The 13,567-nt window shown below is 45.8% G+C and overlaps 1 protein-coding gene and 1 non-coding gene across 2 annotated transcripts in view; both read left to right on the top strand.

Moving 5' to 3' along the window:
* Positions 1-1,083: 1,083 nt before the first annotated feature.
* LOC144143411 (plasma kallikrein-like) overlaps positions 1,084-13,567 on the top strand; it is an 89,032-nt gene continuing 76,548 nt past the window's right edge. The window contains exons 1-2 of the mRNA XM_077675169.1: positions 1,084-1,090; positions 2,036-2,109. Coding sequence (XP_077531295.1) covers positions 1,084-1,090; positions 2,036-2,109 — 81 coding nt within the window. The remainder of the gene's footprint in view (positions 1,091-2,035; positions 2,110-13,567) is intronic.
* On the top strand, positions 4,935-5,006 carry Trnai-uau (transfer RNA isoleucine (anticodon UAU)). Its single transcript has one exon. It is a non-coding gene; the product is annotated as a tRNA-Ile (tRNA).

Below are 13,567 nucleotides of genomic sequence, written 5' to 3'. Positions count from 1 at the left end.
GACACGAGTTGGTACCATGTCCGAACCGCTGGCACTTGTAACAGCGCCGCTGATTCGGGATGGACGCTTGGACAGAGCACCGGATGAATCCTGCATTCATATGGTCTGGAAGCGTTGAACGGTCGAAGGTGAGAATGATGTGCCTGGTAGGTATTTCCTTATTATCTCCCCTTATGGATATCCGCCTGACTGCCGTCACACCCTGATTTCTCAGGCCTTCTAGAAGAGCGGTTTCCGTCTCGTTTGCCAGATCTCACTCTGAAATCACGCCCTGCGAGCTGTTGAGGGTGCGGGGGGGCGTGACCTTGATGCCAACATCGCCAATACGGGTCTGGCTTAGGAGATTTGTGGCCTGTTGCTGGGTGGTGACTTCTACCACCAACTTTCCAGTTCTTTGCTTTTTGGCTTTGTAGTGTTTACCGATTGTTCATTCTATAAATTTTGTAATCAGAAACACGGACATTGAGGCAACTGGTTTGACTTTTTCAAGGGATTCGATACTCAAGAATCGGGGATAATTATCAGGTTTTGGGAGAGTGAAAGTTGGAAGGGGTGGGGGCGTAACATCGGTGCGACCCTTTTCAGGGACCGATCGGGTTTACGGGGTGGTTTTGATTTATCCATGTGGCGTTGGAAAAAGTAGGGAAAGGGGGTACTTTCTTCTCAAACCTTACCCTAATAGCTTGAGAGGTCCCGGAGCTCCCTGCCATGTAAACAGACAGGGAGCCCATCCGCCGGAGCTTGTCCTGGGCTCCGACTGCCACCGTTTGAGGTTTCTACCCTTCACCTTAAAACTCATTACCATTGTCGGTTACAGCGTGAGTATGGGGGCTCGGGGTCCGCGGTATCGCCACTGACGTCACAAAGATTGCTCAAGGTGCCCCGTGCGGGGCATTCTAAAACTATCGTTATTATTATATTAAGGACTTAATAGGCGATGTTCTTAGACGTAAGATCCGGTTGAGGCGGCTTGTTGCATAGAAGCTTGATATCCGCAAATCAAGACGAACGGGACGTCAACGGTAATTTTATGTCCTGTTGCAGGCGCACTTTAACCTTTGCGAAGCGGCGGAATCTATTAATATGCGTGGTGAGTTATGTATTTCTGTGCACAATTATGTTAACAGCGGCCAATATTTTTTCCACATTACTTTAAACGTACAAGCTCCAACAAGTCTTCCCAAAAGTTTAACATGTTCGGTATATTTTTGATAAACACCTGTAATGCTTTTTTACTAGCCTTCAAAATCAATTATCAAAGTTATTTCAAAGGTTCATCTTCCTTTGTGCTACCTTTGTGACATATTAAAAATTTCGGACAACACGCGTTTGTGCAACGCTAAGTGTGGGATGTTGAAAGAGAAGAGAAAAAAATTCTATATTTAAAATTATTCGACGAATGCTGAGAATTTAGGCTGTAGAACGAGCACTTGTAAAGTATCTTCACAACTAAACCGGCTTTTATAACGTTTTGCACCTTTTTTAAGTGGGCTGTGAGCAGTACAATAATGTGAAAGTAATGGTGGTTTGATTGCCTACTGCGATCAGTACGATAACAGGAAAGGAATGCCGATTCAAGTAATTCAGGCATCTTTATGGCAGACTACTTATGTTTATGCATCATGTTTCTTTGCAACGGTCTAAATAGAGCACTTGTAATACTGGTCTCACCAATGCCAACAAAATCTCTACAGCTAAAATGTTTTTAACATTCGAATAATTGTTAGATATTTAGGTCTCAGATATCTGTAGCAATAACCTACAGAAACCCCACATACTCACCTGGATTGCTGAGAATAACAAGAAGGCAAAGTTGTTGCTACAGCCACCCACACGTTCATATCTCAGACGACACCAATTCAACGAAATATCAGGTATCGCTTATCCAAACATGAAGCCCCCCAAGCATTTTACTTTTTTCCAGGCTTCAATACTCAGACACATTGAGATTGATGCCTGCCGGCTGTGACACTCGGCCGATCATATGTAAGAATTCCGTCATTTATGAATGTAAAATGGCTTTCCACTTCCTCAGGTTGCGGACACACCAAACACCTCGACCGCATTGGCATTCATTCTCCCAATAACAAGAACCAGATACCCTGGATTGTGAGCATCACCTTAACTATCTTATTTTGTTTTGGTATTTTGTCTTTTGTGTACAATGAGCTCATTATCCCAGAATATAACTGTTGCACGTTTCTAATGCACTCATGGCCCAAATTTTTTTACGTGAGATTATCTGAACCTTCTGAATATAACTCTAAGCAAATATAATTATGCAGGATATGTGTACAAAGGGTGAAAGTCGATAAAGTAGATATTAAAATGCTCTTAGAAATATAACAACCTTTTTTCTAAGCTCACCAGTAGGAATGAACCCACGCGTTCTGGCTACACACGTGATTTGCACACACACACACACACACACACACACACACACACACACACACACACACACACACACATATATATATACATACATATATAGTAAGGAAATGAGGGGCTCGTTGAGGAAATACAGAAAGATAGGGCAGCAGTCTACAACGCCAAAGGAGGCACAGGGGTGTGGTTAGGCTCTTTTCTTTTTCACTACGGTTAATGAAGTAAACATTTTTTTTAATATACAGAAGAAAGAAAAAAAGAAAAACACGCGCCCAGAGTGGGGACCGAACCCACGCCTTTCGATTACATGTCGAATGCCTTACCAATTCGGCTATCTGGGCGACTGTGTTCTCCTTCACTTTCTGGGCTATTTATATTTACTAGAAGTGTATCTAACGCTTGAGGGTGGTAGCCAGCGCCACTCTGACTACACGGGGAGAAGGGGACCTTCTTTTCAACCCCCGGGGCGTGACTCGAGCGTCTACAGCCTGTCATGAGCGGGTAACTGGCGTGAAGCCCTCTTATGCTACCTAGGCATCAAGGCTGCCAGAACCGAGACCCTCGCTAGGCTTTCGCAGAATAATATAGTAAGGAAAGGAGGGGCTCGTTGAGGAAATACAGAAAGATAGGGCAGCAGTCTACAACGCCAAAGGAGGCATAGGGGTGTGGTTAGGCTCTTTTCTTTTTCACTACGGTTAATGAAGTAAACATTTTTTTTAATATACAGAAGAAAGAAAGAAAGAAAAAGGAAGAGGCGGGCTTTTTATATCGTAAACACGCAAGCCCACGGAGACATTGGTGACGACAACGCTGCGTCACCAGCGTCATTACAACTTACGATTCTGCAAACTTTGCTTGTTTAAAAAAAGACATCCCCCTCGCGAGGGGCACGATCAAATGCACAGCATTTCCGAGGGGGTGCGCCGGCAAGTCGTATCTCTTGATTGCGGGACCCGTGTCGCCATCTTTTGGAGGCGCGGGACAACTTGTGGCGCTTTCGAAACAAACGAGAAATGAGTGAAGGATATAAGGCGCGTTCGGTGCGTCGAAATGTGTGTCGGTTTCGTGGCTCGGTCGGTAGGGCGCCGGGCACCTTGCGTTCCGCCCGCGGCGTCATGGGTTCGAAACCGGGCGCCGGAAACTGTTATTTTATTTCTTCCTGGCTGCGGACTACGACAAGGCGCGCATGCGGACTACGACAAGACGCGCATGCGGACTACGACAAGGCACGCCAACGCCGCGTGACATTGTGAGTTACTAAAATGCTATGCATTTAAAACGCGCGCCTAGAGTGGGGACCGAACCCACGATTTTCGATTACATGTCGAATGCCTTACCAATTCGGCTATCTGGGCGACTGTGTTCTCCTTCACTTTCTGGGCTATTTATATTTACTAGAAGTGTATCTAACGCATCAGGGTGGTAGCCAGCGCCACTCTGACTACACGGGGAGAAGGGGACTTTCTTTTCAACCCCCGGGGCGTGACTCGAGCGTCTACAGCCTGTCATGAGCGGGTAACTGGCGTGAAGCCCTCTTATGCTACCTAGGCATCAACGCTGCCAGAACCGAGACCCTCGCTATGCTTTCGCAGAATAATATAGTAAGGAAATGAGGGGCTCGTTGAGGAAATACAGAAAGATAGGGCAGCAGTCTACAACGCCAAAGGAGGCATAGGGGTGTGGTTAGGCTCTTTTCTTTTTCACTACGGTTAAAGAAGTAAATATTGTTTTAATATACAGAAGAAAGAAAGAAAGAAAAACACGCGCCCAGAGTGGGGACCTAACCCACGCCTTTCGATTACATGTCGAATGCCTTACCAATTCGGCTATCTGGGCAACTGTGTTCTCCTTCACTTTCTGGGGTATTTATATTTACTAGAAGTGTATCTAACGCTTGAGGGTGGTAGCCAGCGCCACTCTGACTACACGGGGAGAAGGGGACCTTCTTTTCAACCTCGGGGCGTGACTCGAGCGTCTACAGCCTGTCATGAGCGGGTAACTGGCGTGAAGCCCTCTTATGCTACCTAGGCATCAAGGCTGCCAGAACCGAGACCCTCGCTAGGCTTTCGCAGAATAATATAGTAATCGAAATCGAAATCATGTAATCGAAAGGCGTGGGTTCGGTCCCCACTCTGGGCGCGTGTTTTTCTTTCTTTCTTTCTTCTGTATATTAAAAAAAATGTTTACTTCATTAACCGTAGTGAAAAAGAAAAGAGCCTAACCACACCCCTATGCCTCCTTTGGCGTTGTAGACAGCTGCCCTATCTTTCTGTATTTCCTCAACGAGCCCCTCATTTCCTTACTATATTATTCTGCGAAAGCCTAGCGAGGGTCTCGGACCTGGCAGCCTTGATGCCTAGGTAGCATAAGAGGGCTTCACGCCAGTTACCCGCTCATGACAGGCTGTAGACGCTCGAGTCACGCCCCGGGGGTTGAAAAGAAGGTCCCCTTCTCCCCGTGTAGTCAGAGTGGCGCTGGCTACCACCCTCAAGCGTTAGATACACTTCTAGTAAATATAAATAGCCCAGAAAGTGAAGGAGAACACAGTCGCCCAGATAGCCGAATTGGTAATGCATTCGACATATAATCGAAAGGCGTGGGTTCGGTCCCCACTCTGGGCGCGTGTTTTTCTTTCTTTCTTTCTTCTGTATATTAAAAAAAATGTTTACTTCATTAACCGTAGTGAAAAAGAAAAGAGCCTAACGACACCCCTATGCCTCCTTTGGCGTTGTAGACTGCTGCCCTATCTTTCTGTACATACATATATATATATATATATATATATATATATACATATATATATATATAATATATATATATATATTTATGTACAGGCAGCAGTAGAACTTTGAAGATGGTAGAGAACGCAAGAAAAGATAAACTTCGAACAAGGTAAAAGAACGATTGTTGCCTACGTTTCAGCAAAGAAACTTGCTTTCGTCAGGGCAATCTCTCCCCTGGCTGGCCGGTTTATATAGGGGTAGTTTCAGAGGTGAGAAGAGAGAGGGAAAGAAGGAAGTGAAATTGAGAAGGTGGATTGGTTTAGAGTATTTTGGGAGAGATATAGAGGGGGAAAGAAGGTTGTATATTTTGAGCTGCAAAGCAGGTCAGAGGGAAGTCAGGCAGGGGGTTGATATTTCGTGATTTTTTGGAGAGAAAGGATGAGAGGGTCTTTGTTGACCTGCCGCAGGGAATACCGAAAGGTTCTCAGAACCGCTGGTAGCAGACCAGATGGTGATAGTGGGGTGCTTATCAGAAACTATCTGCAAGCCTCAGGTCAAAAGAGAAGGAAGAGGAGGGGGGAATAACAAGGTCGAGAAAAAAGAAAAAAAGAGAGAAAAGAAAAGAAAAAAAGAAAAAAACGGGGAGGGAAACCACACAAACTAACACACACAAAAAAGCAATAACCCGACAATTGAATTGGCACGTGTCGCCCGCGGCAACATTCCTGGAACAAGCCTGTCCTGAAACTGGAAAACAAAAAGAGAATGTTAGAATGACGTACGGGGCACAAGACAAAGCGGAGCAAAAAAAGTGAAGAAATGAAATGGAATTTCAAAAAAGTTTTGAGGGATGGGGGGCCCTACTAGCTGGAAGTTAAAGAATGAAAACAAAAGGAATCAGGTGACAAGGTAAATAGCACAGGAAGGGGTCATAGTCTTTGGATAAGGTATGGGCAAGACAATGCCTAATGCTGTATTCCTGGTGAATATCGCAAGGATTCGAAGTTGCCCCTACACACATTAATTCCAGCAGGTTCCATGGAGTTGAATTTGTTAATTAAATAGGATTCTTTGTATTTCCGGTTTCTAGGAGACTTAAAGTTTGAGTGAAGTGTATAAAATTTAGGTTCATTAAAATTGTGGCCTGGTTGGTTGAAATGCTGGGCTACAGCTATGGATGATTTGCTCATAGTATCTGCCTGGTGACAGTTAAGACGTAGGCTCATAGGTTGACTCGTTTCACCTATATACTGTTTGTGGCACATTGAGCATTCCAACATATACACAATGTTGGATGAAGTGCATGTAAAACATGAAATAATCTTGTGGACATAATTACTGCCTGTGGTTTTTACAATGCAGTCTGTCTGCTGGTGCCCACATGTCTTGCATCTGGGACTGGATCAGCTGGCTATGACTGGTTGCTTTGAAGTCCTTGTTTTAGCATGCACGAAAATATCTTTTAGATTGCTGTTTCTCCGGTAGGTAACCCTTGGTGCTTCCGGAAAATTCTTTTTAATTCGGTTGTTACTGGCTAAAATGGGGTAGTACTCCCGCAGTATATTGTTTACGTTTGGGATGGCGTTTGAAAATTTAGTTATTAGGGCACGCGGCCTGGCACTTTCGTTTTGTTGCTGTTTGATGAGCACGTCATCCCTTTTGAGATTACACGTACGTAGGTACGCCTGATCGAGCGAGCTTTTGGGGTGGTTCCTGTTCATAAGGGTAGACTTGAGTTCATCTAGGTGCTCTACGTAGTACTGTCATCACTGCATACTCTTCTAAGCCTGGTGGCTTGTCCTACAAAGATTCCTTGCTTGCAGTGTCTCGGGTAATGGCTTTTATAATCTAGGTACTGCTGCCTCTCTGTTGGTTTTTTAAAAAGCGTGGTTTTAAGTTCACCGTTGTCTAGAATGGCGGTGGCATCTAGGAAGTTCACTTCTTTTTTCACAATACTGGCAGGATAATTTAGTAGTCAGATGCGAAGAATTGAGATGAGATATAAACGTTTCTAGAGTCGCGCGACCGTAATCGTAAATCCTGAAGATGTCATCTATGTAGCGGAGGTAAACCTGAGGTTTATGTTCAAAAGAGCTTAATAGGGTGGCTTCAAGTTGCCCCATGAAAATATTGGCATAGGTCAACGCGAATATAGTACCCATGCTTGTTCCAAAAACTTGCAAAAAGTAAGAAGAGTGAAATTCAAAATAATTGAGCGATAAAACTAGCTTTAACAAACGCCCTACTTTGGAGCTTCGTTATTTAGTGCAAATATAAATGTCATAAACCCTGCTGTATCTTGCACAGCCCTTGTCGTCATCCGAGTAGATTGTCACCATATTGAGTTTGCCGTTTAGTCGGAGTGCGTCCATGAAATATTTTTGGATGGGACTTGCTTTCTTCAACTTCTCCGGTTATTCCCTTTCACCAAACAGCCATTCGCATTTAGAGCACATAGCCTTCCCTTGCACCAAACTCACAACAGCAGCACTCAGCCTTACAGATGGGCTATTTTTTGCCACCGGGTGAACAAGTTCTTCGCGTGTCATCTAGCAGCATTTCGTTTCTAGCAGCATTTCGTCCTCTAGCAGCGTAGCGTTTCTCACAAGCTGCAGGCTTCCCCAAGGACCTGCTATTTTCACATGCCTCGTCCATTTTCCCAAGGATCTGAACCTCTGGCCGCTGGGAACACCACCAGACAGTCAATATTGTTACCTAGAGGCATGACGTCACTGCTGTGGTTGACAGAAGCCCGTTTTTGGCTTTTCCAACGCAGTACCACCTTTTCGTGCGAGCGACTTTGCTTACTTGGGTGGTATGTCCAGTATCGCTGCAACTATTACACCCCACCTTACATCTGAGCAGATGGAACAGCTGCTCACGGTACTGCGAAGCCTTTGCATCCTTTGGCGTTGGTAGTACCACTCTAAAACTGACTAGTGTGGCTGCCCACCGAATTGAGACAGATTGCTCTGCCATTGTACGCCGCCGACCATACCGCGTCTCTTCACAATAAAGGAATATTTTTGAAGAGAAGGTTGCTGCGACGCCCAAGAACGACGTTGTCCGACCGTATTCGAGCTCTTGGTCATCGCCGGTTGTGTTAGTCGCGAATAAGGACGGGTCAGTTTGCTCTGGTGTTGACTCATAATCATCACCAGCCTATCTACGCCAACTGCAGGGCAAAGGCCTCTCCCGTTATTCCCCAATTATCCCGGTCCTGTGCTAACTGTTACCAATTTATCACCGCAAACTTCTTAATCTCCTCTGCCGATATAACTTTCTGCCACCCCATGCCACGCTTGCCTTCTCTGGGGATCCACTCTGTTACCCTTAATGACAAACGACTATCTTGCCTTCGCGTTACATGCCCTGCCGACGTCCATATCAAATTATTTTTCTACTAATATGTTGCTAACGCGCGTTTGTTCTCTGAGCCATCCGCTCTCTTCCTGTCTTTTAATGTTCACCTACAATCTTGAGTTCTATTGCTCGCTGAGTCGTCCTTAAATTAGGTTGAACCCTCTTAGTGATCCTCTACGTTTCTGCCCCATAGGTGAGTACCCATAAGATGCAGTTATCATACACACTCTAAGGGACCATGGTCGGTTGCTCTTCATTATCTAAGTATGCCTTCAGAATGCCCTCCATTCTATTCTTATCGTTCTATTTACTTCTGACTCATGGTTCAATATCACTCGGAAAGGCGTTTACCCGCGGTCCCACAGCAACGATGCGTAAGACACTGTCCAAGGAGCGGAGTACTTCTAGAGTCTAGGCATACGCTCGGGATATTGGTAGATCCCAATGCATAAGGATGACGAACAGTAGACGGCTTTTAGTGGCGAAGAGTATTTCAACGTTTTGCCATTTGGGCGGCCTAATGCGCATGCCACGTTTGATCGAATGATTGACACCGTTCTTCGTGGTCTTAAGTGGGAAACCAGTCTATGCTTCCTGGACGACATGGTTGGTTGTTAAAGTTCATTTGAGCAACATTTACGCCATCTGGACCAAGTACTTAGTTGTCTTTCAAATGCGGGACTGCAGATAATCACAAAAAAGCACTTTCGCCCGCAAATTCATTAAAGTATTTAGACACATTTTCAGCAAAAAAGAAATTCAGCCTGACCCATGGAAGATTTCGGCAGTTTTAAATTTTCCCCATCCAAAACCGCAGACACACCTCTGCAGCTTGATCGAAGTCGCATTTTACTTCAACCGATGTATACCAAATTTTGAAACAGTTGCTTCCCCGCTACATCATCTTCTACCCCCTTGCATTCCTTTCGTTTGGACAGAATGTTGCGAACGGGCTTTCATCACTCATAGGCGCACTCACATGGAGCCCCGTCCTTTGCCATTTTGTTGACAGCACTCCAACGCTGCTGCACACGGACGCCAGTGGGCAAGGCATTGGTGCCATCTTGCTGCAACTAGATGCTCAACACAAGGAACGAGTGGTTGCATATGCCAGTCGTTCTCTTACGGCGCCAGAACAAAACAACAGCCCAGCCCTAAAGGAGTGCCTCGCCATTTTGTGGGTCATCGAAAAGTTTCGCACTACTTATACCACCGGTATTTCACTGTCGTTACCAATCAGCATTCGTTGTACTGGCTGCCGACATTCAAGAACCTCTCAGGCGCCTTGGCCGCTGGGTTCTTCATCTGCAGCAGTATAGTTCTACGGTTACTTACGCGTCCGGGAAGAAGCATTTGGATGCGGACGCCCTTTCTCGTTGCCCGTTGTCAAATCACCAGCCGCTGCCTCCGCATTGGCGCAGCCTGACTTACCCACCGCACCCATTCCTTACGCAATAGTTTAAGACAGCCTCGACTTACCGGCCTTGCAACGTGAGAATAATTATTGTATCCGAATCATAGAAATATTCAAAGGCGCCGCACGACCATCCAAGAACCCGTTACGCCGGCAGCTGAAGAATTTTGGGCTTTTAAGTAGAGTTGTCTGCCGTTACAGCCATCACCCTGCAGGCAGTCGAGGGGTCACTCCTTTGCCTTGCATGCTCAGGCGAGTTGCTTTAGAGGCATACTACGATGACGCGTCTACCGGACACCTAGATTTTGAGATAACGTTCGACGGAATCCATACTCGTTTTTTCTAGCCTAGCATGTCTACAAGTGTTGCAAAATAATTTTATCGTTTTCCAAATGCCGACACAGGAAACACACCACGTAATCCCCAGCTGGTTTGCTGCAACCAGCTCCCTGTCCGCCTTCTCCTTTCGATACAGTGGGAATCTGTATGAAACACTGCCAATCACACCCACCGGCTACAGCTGGATTGCCGAGAAGGTACACCATTTGACCACGCAGGCGGAAACATCACCTCAGAGATATGAATTTGCTCAAGAATTTAAAGATTTTATAATTCAGAATGTAATCTTGCGCTACGGTGCACCTCGCACACTTTTGATCGACGCGGCAAGGCACTCCTACCCGAAATTCTGGCTGAAGTGTTTCGACCAGCAAATACTGTGCATAAAACTTGAACTAGCTACCAAACGCAAACCAACGGCATCACCGAAGGATTTCATAGTACTTTGTCAGACATGCTATCAATGTATATTAAGCCAAACTACCCTAACTGGGATCGAATTCATCTTTTTGTTACATTCGCCCACAATTCGTCTATCGAGCGCACCAAAGTCCACTAACCTTTCTTCCCGGTGTTTGGATGCTCCCCCTCTTTCATCATTGATACCACTTTATTTTCTCCCTCAGACTCCCTTGCACCCTTGTTTTCTTACGAGTCTCGTCTCTCAGCTTAACCACTGCCTTCTCCTGGCCCGTTTTCACCCTGAAGTCACACATCCAGAACGCAAAAGCCAGTATGATTTCATCCACCCCCTCTGGTCACTTGCGTCTTGGGGGCAAACTATTATTTGGACGACACGATGCTCCCCCAGGCTACGCGATAAATTTTTGCATACGTACATTGGTCCGTACATCATAGGTGAGAACACATTTTCCCTCAACAATCGGGTGTCTCCGGCAGCTGCCCCAACTTACCGCCGAGGGAAAACAAATAAAATATTGCACGGCTCCAGCATGAGACTTTACAACCAGCGTACATCGTGACTCTCTGAGAAACAGGAGGCCGCTTCAAGTCGAGGGGGGGGGGGAAGTATGAGCGTGTGTAAGCGCAGTCAACACTAATGGGTAGTGTTTGTGCTTTAGGAGACTTATATGCTTTGGCCAATCGCCGTTAGTCGGTAGGACCACTCTCTAATCTTTACATACCCATTATAACAATCATCTATACATATTCAACGTCACCAGTGCCTGACTCTCCAGTTAAACCTAAACCAATGGAACTCAAGACGACCAGTGTAGGGTCTTCTGTGTCCTTACAATATCTATATATATATATATATATATATATATATATATATATATATATAGATAATTATATACACAGCACTGATGACAATGCACCCGCGTGCCCACTGTAGTGACTACAAAATCAAAGCACCCACCATGGATAGCTGTGATAACAAGCAATGCACAAACATGCTGTGAATGGAAGCGTTTCCATCAAGCAGTACAATCTCTAAAAGGCACCGCGATAACCAAACGATTGACACTTCCATGGTAATGCAGTTTCTCTGAGAGTGCCCTTAGAATTCCCTTCCTCTTTTGATAATACATGTGTGGAATGCGTGGTAACCCGTGAAACGACAAGTCGAGGCAGAAAGCCAGTAATGCAGCTGTGGCCAGCGTGCAGAGCGTGAAGCTGCGGTGACTTCGCCACATCCGTGCAGTGGTGCAGCGTGTGTCGACTGGTGGAGCTATGTATATAATTATACATATATATATATATATATATATAAGAAACGAAAACCTCGAACAAGTTAGAAACCACTATTGTTGCCAACCTTTCAGCAAAGAGATTTGCCTGAGTTAGTGCAAAGAGGCTTGGTAGACGAGGGCAAGTCTCTGCAGAAACGTTGGCAACAATCGTGGTTTCTACGTTGTTCGAAGTTTTCTTGCGAAGTTTTCACTACCATCTGGCAAGTTTTATTGCTCCCCATACACGCACACGCACACACACACACACACATATATATATATTTATAGCGAATCAGACAATGGGAAATGAGGGGCTCCGTGAAAATAAGACAAAATAAGACAGAAATAATTGCATAAAATAAGACAGAAAAGTGCTGGGGAAACAGCCCCGCCGGTAGCGTATTGCTTATCGCACCAAACCGGTATTCTGGAGGTCGTGGGTTCGGATCCTACCCGGCGGGCATTTTTTCACCACTTTCTTTTCGACTCAAAACAATTCTTCATCTCTTTCTATGACCCGCCACAACCTCCCCTTTGCTTTCCGAGGTTTTCTTAACTGCCAACCCTTATTTTCTGTCTTATTTTCACGGAGCCCCTCATTTCCCATTGTCTGATTCGCTACATGCTTAGCGAGGGCCTCTGTTCTGGCAGTCTTGGTGCCAAAGGGAGCTTAAGAGGGTTCAACGCTGGTCGACCACTGTCGACATGTCGTAGACACTTGAGTCACGGCCCGGGGGTTAAAAAGAAGGTCCCCTTCACCCCGAGTACTCCGAGTGGCACTGGCTACCACCCCCAAGTGCAGGAAACAAAAATACCTTAACATAAATACCCGAGAAAGTGCTGGGGAAACAGCCCCGCCAGTAGCGTAGTGGTTATCGCACCAGACCGGTATTCTGGAGGTCGTGGGTTCGGATCCCACCCGACGGGCATTTTTTCACCGCTTTCTTTTCGACTCAAAACAATTCTTCATCCCTATCTATGACCCACCACAACCTCCCCTTTGCTTTCCGAGGTTTTCTTGACTGCCAACCCCTATTTTCTGTCTTATTTTCACGGAGCCCCTCATGTCCCATTGTCTGATTCGCTACATGCTTAGCGAGGGCCTCTGTTCTGGCAGTCTTGGTGCCAAAGGGAGCTTAAGAGGGTTCAACGCTGGTCGACCACTCTCGACATGTCGTAGACACTTGAGTCACGGCCCGGGGGTTAAAAAAAAGGTCCCCTTCACCCCGAGTAGTGCGAGTGGCGCTGGCTACCACCCCCAAGTGCAGGAAACAAAAATACCTTAACATAAATACCCGAGAAACTGCTGGGGAAACAGCCCCGCCGGTAGCGTAGTGGTTATCGCACCAGACCGGTATTCTGGAGGTCGTGGGCTCAGATCCCACCCGGCGGGCATTTTTTCACCACTTTCTTTTCGACTCAAAACAATTCTTCATCACTTTCTATGCCCCACCACAACCTCCCCTTTGCTTTCCGAGGTTTTCTTGACTGCCAACCCTTATTTTCTCTCTTATAGATATATATATATAGAGTAGTTGAACTTTGGAAGATGGTAGAGAACACCAGAAAAGAAAACTTTGATCAAGGTAAAAGCACGATTGTTGCCAACGTTTCAGCAAAGAGACTTGCTTTCGCCCTGACGAAAGCAA

This window comes from Haemaphysalis longicornis, unplaced genomic scaffold (assembly GCF_048455015.1).
Source record: "Haemaphysalis longicornis isolate Haplotype H1 unplaced genomic scaffold, Haemaphysalis longicornis Haplotype H1 scaffold_6, whole genome shotgun sequence".
Lineage (NCBI taxonomy): Eukaryota > Metazoa > Arthropoda > Arachnida > Ixodida > Ixodidae > Haemaphysalis > Haemaphysalis longicornis.
This window is presented reverse-complemented; position numbering and strand designations above follow the sequence as displayed.